This window comes from Gigantopelta aegis, chromosome 15 (genome assembly GCF_016097555.1).
Source record: "Gigantopelta aegis isolate Gae_Host chromosome 15, Gae_host_genome, whole genome shotgun sequence".
NCBI lineage: Eukaryota > Metazoa > Mollusca > Gastropoda > Neomphalida > Peltospiridae > Gigantopelta > Gigantopelta aegis.
This window is the reverse complement of record NC_054713.1, coordinates 21,990,927-22,001,893: the sequence shown is the minus strand read 5'-3', so window position 1 is coordinate 22,001,893 and position 10,967 is coordinate 21,990,927. Positions and strand designations below refer to the sequence as shown.

Here is a 10,967-nt window from a genome sequence, read left to right as displayed (position 1 = left end):
ATTGTGAATGCACTGTTTATTATTCTATCTCAGTGAGTTCAAGGGCTCCAGCATGTTCTCATGTTAAAGATCATGAACAACGGCCATCTTGGATTCTAAGATAAGATGACCTCATATGGAAAAAAGAACCTCAATAATAGATTGGTATGGTATAAAAACACTCTTCATTTATGATTTAACCCAAATATTTCAAGAGCTCTGGCGTTTCCTAATTATCTATATGGTGGACATCGCCCATCTTGGATTTGAATGTAAAGATAACTTCAAATTACCCCACCAGAAGATTAGGCACCCTCAGTATAATGGAAATAGAAACCTTTTTGTGATTCTAACTCGCATATTAAGTGAGATATGGCGATTTTCGATTTCCAGTATTGCCGCCGGCGGCCATCATGGATTTGGCCCTCTGGTAAAGTTAGCTGGAGCTTTCGCGAGGTACATGGTGGTTAAATGTTTTCTAAAGGTCCCAAACATTGGTCCCCGAAAAATGGCACATTGATTTATTAATAATAGACTGTTGTATGTCAAACATTTGGTAATTTTAAAAATATAGTCTAAGAGAGGAAACTCGCTAAAAAAAAATCATTAGTAGCAAGGGATCATTTATATGCACCACCCCAGAGACTGGATAGACCATGCCTTGGCGTTTCGTACACCAATCGTGGTGCACTGGCTGGAACGAGAAATAGCCCTATTGGCCCACCGACGGGTATCAATTCTAGACCGATTGCTCATCAGGAAAACGCTTTACCACTGGGCTGTGTCCCGAATCCAGATATGAAGAGAGTGGAAAACTGTCAGTTCATCAGTAAATGCCAAAACAACTAATGCTAGGCTCATACTGTCAACTGACACAACAAAGTTGGCCAACTCGACGGCTGCGTTGTAATTTCCCCTACGTGTCGCTATGTTGCAGTATTTCTTCTAAGTTCGACATTTATTAATTCGATTGCCTTGACAACAGATTTTAACGTGTTTTTGAAACAAGACTTTCATTAAATTTAAAGTTCGTTATGATGCTACAAAAGAGAGAATCACGGAATAAAGTTGCTATCAATACGCAATATACAGCAAAAAGTCGTATTGTTAAAAAGTCGTATAGTTGACATAATATGTCACTAACTGGGGTACTATGTCAGCTTCCGTAACTACTAATCGGTTGTAGAAATCGTATACAACGAACATCGAGTTGTAAGAGTGCTCAGACTAGCAACTGGATACGAGTAGAAGTCGTGCGAGCAGAAAGTTGGCCAACTTTGTCATGTCAGTTGGTAGTCTTAGACTAGCAAAAGAAGGCAGTCGGCGTGTTGTCTCGGAGTTGAGATGGTGAACTCGAGTCAACCCCCGTAGAAGTATTAATATACCCAGTCGATATAAACAACAGAAACAAAAAAAAATACAACAAGCAATATATGAACCGTACAAAATATTTTATTTACAAACACTGAGTGGTTTGACTAAACTTCCATCTAGATGGCCGCGTCTGTGACGTCATCAGTTCAGTGATAGTAACCTCGGTTACCATATCCGTAACCTGGGAAGGAAAAACAAATAGATGATACGCCATTAATAAAAAATAAATAATGAAATAAATAAATAAAAACCCACAACAAGAAAATATCTCTAAATTAGGTACGCAGGCACGGCGGAGCGGGGGGGGGGGGGGGGGGGGGGTGACCCCACCCCCACCCCCCACCACCACCACCCTCCAATAATTCTGAATAAAAAATATTATCGTTAGTAAATTAAGGCAGACATGAATTTTATTTGTAGAATGCAGAAATTTGCATTTCAGGCCATCTAGTTTTTAAAAGTTTACGGAGAAGCATACCCTTGAACCCCCTAGAAACTTTGCCTTAAACCCTCGATCTGTCGCACACCACACACCCCGTGCAATATATAGAACAACATACCAGTTGTTTTGCCTTGTTATTTATTGCACGAGTTTATAGTGCGCAATGTCCTAAAGATTTGAAGTTTATTAAATATGCTGTACACGTGCAAAATTTAATTGGTGTTTCAAAGTATTCCCTTCTTCTGTGTATGCTTCATACAGTAGACGGCTCTTGTAGTCGAACAAAGTTTGTTTTGAATAAGAAGAAGATGATAGTTAAAGTTTATTTTATTTAACGACACCTCTAGAGCACATTGAGTTATTAATAAACGGCTATTGGATGTCAAACGTTTGGTATTTTTGAAATATAGTCTTAGAGAGGAAACCCGCTACATTTTTCTATTAGCAACAAGGGATCTTTTTATATGCAGCATCCCGCAGACAGGATAGTACATACCACGGCCTTTGGTATACCAGTCGTGGCGCACTGCCTGGAACGAGAAATAGCCCAATGACCTACTGACGGAGATCGATCCCACACCGACCGTGCATCAAGCGAGCGCTTTACCACTGGTCTACGTCCCGCCCCCTTTTTATCGAAGTTGGGTTTTTTAATTATGCTAGCAAATATCTGGATGGAAGTTCGATATATACGTAACCACTTCTTATACCTTTGTTGTTGTATCCGTAACTGGGGTGTCCTCTGTTGTAGTATTTGGGGTAGGTGTTGTAACCGTAACCATTGTAACCTGGGTGACCGTTGTAGCCGTAACCAGCGTTGCCGTAACCGTAGCTAGGGTGACTGTTGTAGCCGTATCCTCGGTATGCTGGATAGCTGTTGTAGCCATTGCCGTGGCCGTACCCATTGCCGTGGCCGTACCCATTGTAACCATAGTTACTAGCAAGGGCGGAGCAGCACAGAAGTGCGACCAGAGCGATGGAGACGATGGTCTGAAATAATAATAATAATAATAATAATAATATAAATAAGAAGAAGAAGAAGAAGAAGAAGAAAGTGATAAAGAAGAAGCTTATGAAAGTTAGTTTGTTTTAACGACACCACTAGAGCACATTGATTTATTAATCATCGGCTATTGGATGTCAAACATTTTGTAATTTTAATAGTAATAATAATAATAATAATAATAATATCATCATCATCAACATCATCATCATCATCATCATTATCATCACCATCTTAATCATCATCATTATACACGTAGAACATACAAAATATAATATTAACCTGGAAATTATTTAAACACCACCTATAGTCCTTCTCACACGGGACGCTTTTTTTCATACTACGGAATTTACTATTAGTTATTTATTTTTGAGCCGATTGATTTCTAAATTGCACACAAAAATAGTATTTTGTTTTTATTTCCAAAACACTTTTACTTTTCTTCTTACGCCAAACTAAACTGAAATTATTTAAAAAAAAAAAAAAAAAAAAAAAAAATACCTTCTAGGATGATGGGATAGAATATAGTTTTGACCATGTGACTTCTTAATTGTGACCATATCGTGGATACCAAACATTACTTGCAGCAAGTAAAACTGTCATTACATTAATATTATATTTTAATGTATTCTAGGGAAAAAGACAGAAACCGTAAATATGCATAAAAATGTGTGGTAATCAACTATGGAGCTGGAATCACACTGATGTGTTTCTCATCAGTAATTTATTTCACGCCATCTCGGTAAATACCCAGGAGATACAGAATATGTATTAAACAGAACATCTCAATATCAGGTTTAATTCTCGTTGGCATGGATAACTAAAGTTTGTTTTGTTTAACGACACCACTAGAGCACATTGATTAATTAATCATCGGCTATTGGATGTCAAACATTTGGTAATTCTGACACGTAGTCATCCGAGGAAACCCGCTACATTTTTCCTAATGCAGCAAGGGATCTTTTGTATGCACTTTCCCAAAGACAGAGAAGCACATACCACGGCCTTTGTGGTGCACTGGTTGGAACGAGAAAAAACGCAATAAGTTGCATGGATCCACCGAGGTGGTTCGATCCTGCGACGCAAGTACCTCAGGCAAGCACTCAACTGACCGAGCTAAATCCCGTCCCCACGGAAAATTACTGTTTGGCTGTAAAACAGTTCAACTGGCGGTGCTGAACTAATGTCCAGCTGTATATTACATAACATCACATTACATACCATTACACTACACATATTCATTAATTAATTATATACAATCATGTTTTGCAGTCATAGACTTGTTTCTTCTTCTTTTTTTTGATAAAATAGAAATTTTAATAGCATGGTTCATCAGTTGGAGCCACTTGTTTCAGTATATAATCTTTCCAAATTGAGATTTATCGAACTAGTTTTGCGGCATGGGCTGGAGTAGGGTGGCTAATAACCGTTAGAGAAAGGTTGACCCTTAAAATTATCATTTGCAAAGGACCATTTTCAGAGACAAAATGCATATGCCTCCCAAATGGAATTCGATAAAAAGAACCCATCTAACTTCACCTCTTCTCTTCTCTACTGTTTGTAATAAAATAATTGCAAAATCATTCACTGATGCAGACTACAGACACAACTACTGATTTAATAAACTCAAGTGCTATCACTGTCAATCGTTATCACACAACAGACCAGTCTGTCGCCATTTTTCTTTCTTATTATTTAAAAAAAAAAAAAAACATCAGTGGAATTGTTCCCCGCTTCTGGATGTTAAAATCCAAAATAGTATATGTTTATGATGTCTAGATTAGAGTCAGGGTTTAATTAAAACACAAAATGTTAGTAATAATTTTGCAAATAACGTCAGAAAATATCCCGACGAATTTGTAATAACCAACGCGATACAACAGGGGAAAAACAACAAAACCACAACTTATGGACTTGAAAAGCGATGGTCGTAGAATCGATTCCACCTTGAGGAAGCCAATACATAATTTCCTCGTCTGTCAGTGAGTCCGCTACGGGTTTACTCCCATTTGGTCGAAGTGTTAAATAAACAGTAAAAACGAATGAGTGATTCGTCAATTACCTGCCTTTTACCGGTATAATGGAAAACTTGGACCTGTACGAATTTCATTGTTTATTAAAAAAAAGTAAAGTTTGCTTTATTTAACGACGCCACTAGAGCACATTGATTTGTTTATTAAAAAGTGTTACCTGACAGTAAATGTAAAACTATATAATACTGACATAAAATAATGTGTTGTAAGGCTATAAGAAATACAGATGTCGTATTTAGATATACAACTTACTAGTAAAAACACAAGATAAAAGAATAAAACATTTAACAGCATTAAAAGTAAAATAAAATTATGGTAGAATAACTTCTTCTTTTTTTTAAATTGTCCTCTGACCATTAGACAGTGTCAGGGTTGGGGAGCCTTGATACACCGCCTTACAGTTTATCTTAAAATTAATATTCATACATGTGTAAACATACATACATATATACAAACATACACATACATACATACGCATACACGCACGCACGTACGCACTCACATTACATTCTATTCTGATATGTGCAGGTACAAATCAAAATAAAATAGTACTTCCTTTTATGTACGCCTTATGGTCCAGGACTTTTAAAAAAGAGAAAAAAAGGGTAACAACGAGAGAAGAACAAGAAGAAAAAGAAGGAAAACAAGAAGAACAAGAATAATAAGAAAAAGAAGAAGAAGAAGAGGAAGAGAATAACTATTTATAACTTGTGTTTATCCAGCTGTATCTAGCTGCTGGAGAGGAGTCCTGTCTGCTGGTGTGCTTTGAGGCGCACCAGGCCGTTCTGTATTTCCCGATACACTCTCTTCCTGTAGGGTGTGGCACCTCCAAATGGACGTGGACGGGGGTCTTTTCAACATACTCGTGGTCGTCAGTTTGCTCATGTGTCGTGCTTAAGCCATCGGTACTGGGTTCGCAGGCTGGTAGGTACTTGGTTCGCAACCCGATACCGGCTCCCACCCAGAGCGAGTTTTAACAACTCAATGGGTAGGTGTAAGATGACTACACCTTCCCTCTTCGCTCTCACTAACCACTAACAAACTAACAACTAACAAACTAACCACTAACAAACTAACAACTAACCCACTGTCCCGGACAGACAGCCCAGACAGCTGATGTGTGTGTATGCCCAGGACAGAGTGCTTGAACATTAATTGGAGTTGAATGTCGTCAATAAGTGGGTGAAAAAAGGCTCTTTTGTGTGACTCAAGTATCGCAAATTCAAAGTGGTTCCAACAGCACACCAGGCGTGTCATTTCATAATTATGTAACATCATATATGATGAAAAACCACAGCAAGTATGGAGATATACGAATCCAAGTAAATACCACAAGGACTTAACATTGAACGAACTCCAAAATTTTGATGTTTCATTTCTACTAAAAAAGCTCCTATTTGTTTCAAAACAAAAGCTATGTTGTTTATGCTTTTAAAGCTAAAATAACCAAGTAAACAACACCTGAATAAAATATAACACATTGGAAATATATCAAAATTGCCATCTTTGAAAAAAAATCCCAATTTCTTCAGTTTTTAAAAGAAATGGACAGTGTTACTTAAAAACGTTTGTGTGACAAAATGGTTGGTTAAGATTAACTATATTTGTGTATTGTCCTTTGTAATACGGATAATTCTAATGACCAAAAGTTCAGATTCTAGCAGTAAATTGAACACAACAATTTCAAATTGAAAATGAAAACGACTTACATTCATGGTTGTATGCAACAGGCTCCTGCGATGACAACGATTGAATACGATATCAGGATTACAAGTGTTTGGGTTACATAGGACATCTCCTATTTATACTAATCGAATCGTGATTCAATGGGAAATTATTACTCACTAATATAAATTAAAGAAAACAATTAAATTTTGTTGTTGTTGCAGTTAACTTCGGTACAGCATTTAAAATACGTGGTTGCCATGGAAATTCACGTCTACTGGAAAGTCATGAAAATCTGCGACATGCTGATGAAATTTAAATGACTTAGATCAAGCTGTGTTCGTAGAAATCATGACGGACGGTCAACTGTTTAAAGCGGTACGAACACCAAGACACCAGTGGTTTAGGAGGATCTAATTTTCATAGATCGCGTGTGATAAATCATTTCATGTTTGTTCTTGCAGTGATTGTATATTAAAAAAATATTTTAAATATTTCCAGTTGCACCTGTAATGTGTCAAAGTGTCAAATATTTACGGAGAAAAACCAGCTGCAACTCCTCTTGGTGGTAGGTATAAGCCATTTCTTTTTTTTCTTTTTTTTTGTGGTGTGTTGTGTTGTGGTGTGGTATTTTGGGGGTTGTTTGGTTTTTTGGGGTTTTTTTTTTTTTTTTTGGGGGGGGGGGGGGGGGGGGGGGGTTGGGTTTTTTTGTTTGTTTGTTTGTTTGTTGTTGTTGTTGTTTTGGGTTTTTTTTCCCTCTCTCATTATATGAGATCCTTTATTATATATTAGGGGCGGGTAGTAGCCCACTGGTAAATCGCTCGCCTGATGCACGGTCGGTTTGGGATCGATCCGCGTCGGTGGGCCCATTGGGCTATTTCTCGTTCCAGCCAGTGAACCACTGGGCAACATCCCGTCCCTCCTCCGTCTAAGACAGGAAAAGGTTTTGGGTGGGTGGGAGAGGCGGCTGCCCTCGTTGGCATGTACAAGGGAGCACAAGCAGCCCGACCAGGGTCGGTAATGGTCAAGGGTTGGTTTTGGTGCTATTCAATTTGCAAATGTCCCGTAGGATTAAAGCTAAATAAACCGGCCTCGGTGGCGTCGTGTTTAGGCCATCGGTCTACAGGCTGGTAGGTACTGGGTTCGGATTCCAGTCGAGGCATGGGATTTTTAATCCAGATACCGACTCCAAACCCTGAGTGAGTGCTCCGCAAGGCTCAATGGGTAGGTGTAAACCACTTGCACCGACCAGTGATCCATAACTGGTTCAACAAAGGCCATGGTTTGTGCTATCGTGCCTGTGGGAAGCGCAAATAAAAGATCCCTTGCTGCTAATCGGAAAGAGTAGCCCATGTAGTGGCGACAGCGGGTTTCCTTTCAAAATCTGTGTGGTCCTTAACCATATGTCTGACGCCATATAACCGTAAATAAAATGTGTTGAGTGTGTCGTTAAATAAAACATTTCTTTCTTTCTTTCTTTTTAAAGCCAAATAAAAAATGTTGCGTAATTTCTTGAAGGTAATTTTGATGCATAATTTAGAAATCGAAATTGGTTGATTTGACTTAGTTGACCAAAAGGTAATTCCTTGTTGGAACCTTTTGGGATTGGGTAGACTGAGCCGGTATTCTTTTGATCTGGTCTGTGTGAGGACTGCCACTTGTATGGTGCTCAGGTGCAGGCCCCCAATACTTTTCTATGGCCTCCGTAAACAAAAGAACATCTGAATGTGCATGGCCAATACTTGAAGAAAGAAACTATAAATATTTGACAGAAATATTGCACAGAGTATTAGAAGGGAATGAATAAATGAATGAATGAATGTTTAACGACACCCCAGCACAAAAAATACATCGGCTATTGGGTGTCAAATTATGGTAATGCAAACAAATAAAGTGATGATCAATATAAGAATTCAAGATTTAAATAAAAACAGTGTAAAGAACTGTGCAAATATACAAATATCACAGATAGATACTGACTTTTACTCAAAATTTCAATTTTGTGCTGTATTGGCCATTCTCAAAGAGAATGTTACACCCTTGCACCACGGTGAGGTTACAGGGAGACTCCCTCTTAAAAAAATCTAAGCTATAAAAGAATAAATCTTTCTAGCGCCTACCCCCATGCGATAATTTCTGCATGGAGTAACACTAATAGCTAAGTTATCGTTAGCACCCGCGGTACTGGATTAAGGGCGCTGCGGCCTTTTGAGGGATTGGTTCGCTTGAATGATTTTAATTTTCCGAATTTGCATTATGGTAATTGGAATATAAATTTGAATTATGTTTATAAGAAGATTATGAAAATGCACTGAATGTGGGTTTTTTCATTACTATCTGGCAGATTACAGAAGAATTTGTTTAACGACACCACTAAAGCACATTGATTTATTAATCATCGGCTACTGGATATCAAACATTTGGTAATTTTGACATAAAATTATAGTCTTAGAGAGGAAACCCGCTATAGTTTTCCGTTACTAGCAAGGGATCTTTTATATGCACCATCTCACAGACAGAATAGCACATACCACGGCCTTTGATATACCAGTCGTGGTGCATGGCTGGAACATGAAGCAACGCAATGGGCCCACCGACGGGGATCCATCCCAGACCGACCGCGCATCAAGCGAGTAGTTTACCACTTGGCTACGTCCCGCCCCGGCCGATTATAGAGGCAGATATACGACTTAGCAAACAGAGGAGGTTCTTCTGTAAGTCGGGATATATATTTTTTATTTTTTTTTATTTTATTATTATTATTTTTTTTTTTTTTTTTTTTTTTTTTTGGGGGGGGGGGTTGCTGTTGTTATTGTTGTTGTTGTTGTTAATATTTATTTTTTATTCGTTATTTTTCTCTGCGCTTAAAATAATTACATTAAAATAAGTCAGTTAGATTTAATAGAAAGTCAAAGCAAAACAAAAACAAAAAATATTCACGTGCGGTATTTATTTGAGAAAAGTGTTTGTTTTTTTTTTTTTGTTGTTGTTGTTTTTTGTTTTTTTTGTTGTTTTTTTGTGGGTTTTTTTTTTTTTTGGGGGGGGGGTAATATTATGGGAGTTGGTATGGATTTAAACTTAATAACATAATGAGGTTTATTTTTAATATTAGTTTAAACATTATTCATTATAGCTCATCAGTTCCCTCTGACACGATTGGACTTTACGTCCCTTGATGTACTGGTCATGGCAATACTTGGGATGTGAGACAAAAACACACTTCTTCGTGTGGTCCATCGCACATCTGATGTAGTTTGCGGTGGTTTATTGCGCCATGCCTCAAACCCCAATCTGGGCCCGTGTTTATAAAATGGAAAATATTTAAGTAGCCCGCCGGACCAGAACCAACTAAACTTTATTAGCCCGCCAGAATTTCGAACAATATTATAATATACAGTGTCTTCACTTCAAATTATATATAGAGAGATATATTGACAACACATTATTGAGAACATTTGTTAAGTGATCAACATCACGTGGCAAACCAAATTAGAAAGACAGGTAGACCATCGGACTGGTAGTTGTATTTTTTGACTCGTCCGTCAGAATTTGTACTCGCATTTGGCGAGCGGGCGAGTACTTTCTGCAGCCCTGCGCATACAATTTGTATGGCGTTGTCATGACATTACTGTCTCAGACTCTATAGTGCAGTGGCCGGGACCAAAAAAATTAGATGCACCCCTACCGGAGGTATAACAAGCTGGGACCAGTCTCATTTTGACCGTCTGGATCTCTAGTTTCTGAAAACCGATGTTGTAGTTGCAGCAAACTTGTACAACATGCTGAATTAACCCCTTGTGTGCGGCAACCTCTGAAAAAATGACATTTTCAGTTACTTGCTTACTTTATGAAATCAGCCCTGTTATTTTTTAGAATTGGTAGTTATATCAATGTATTTCATTGAAATGGACATGTAGCAATATATTTTAGGCAGTTTTATGCCAATAAGGGGGTTAAGCACATTTTCTTGCACCCTACTACCAATACATGTTACAACAGTGTCAGACCTGACTTTATTCATCATCCAGGATGTGTCATTGATGGAAAAATCGGTTTGAGTATAGTGAAGTGGGTATAACATGGTCCATTAACCCTCTGTTTGCGACAACACACAAACTACTTTTTTGAATTTGTGCTTTTTTGATGAATGAGGGTAGGTATGTGGAAAGTCCCAGCCATAATCATCACAAAGCAGCTAGTTTAATTAATGCCATCATTGACAGGGTAAGTGCCTGTGGAGATGAGGACTCGAGCATTCCGGCGTGGAGTGGTTTCAATGCCCTTATGAATGCTAAGACTGTCCCATTTGCAAAGATACGATACCTTCCCTTCATCAATGCCTCGCCATCTGATATGTCTACCTTTTTTACAACTTTGTTGAAGCTAGTGCGCATATCTGAGAAGTTGGGGCAGCACCACATACTCGTTACAGCAGACCTTGCAATCTACAGCAAGGCACAGCAGATTCTGT

At 38.2% G+C, this 10,967-nt stretch overlaps 1 protein-coding gene across 1 annotated transcript; it reads right to left on the bottom strand.

Moving 5' to 3' along the window:
- Window positions 1-1,415: 1,415 nt before the first annotated feature.
- On the bottom strand, window positions 1,416-6,615 carry LOC121389907 (shematrin-like protein 1). The gene is made up of 3 exons (XM_041521566.1): window positions 6,541-6,615; window positions 2,506-2,785; window positions 1,416-1,534 (listed from the first exon to the last, which is right to left on the bottom strand). Exons 1-3 carry the CDS (start codon window positions 6,544-6,546, stop codon window positions 1,500-1,502), a joined length of 321 nt encoding a protein of 106 aa, XP_041377500.1. The 5' UTR covers window positions 6,547-6,615; the 3' UTR covers window positions 1,416-1,499.
- Window positions 6,616-10,967: the final 4,352 nt, after the last annotated feature.

Bases quoted from the DNA above. Each gene is read 5' to 3' on its own strand.
- LOC121389907 (XM_041521566.1), bottom strand. The intron at 1,535-2,505 runs GTATAAGAAGTG...TTTCCTTCCCAG, and splicing joins TTACGGATACAACAACAAAG to GTTACGGATATGGTAACCGA.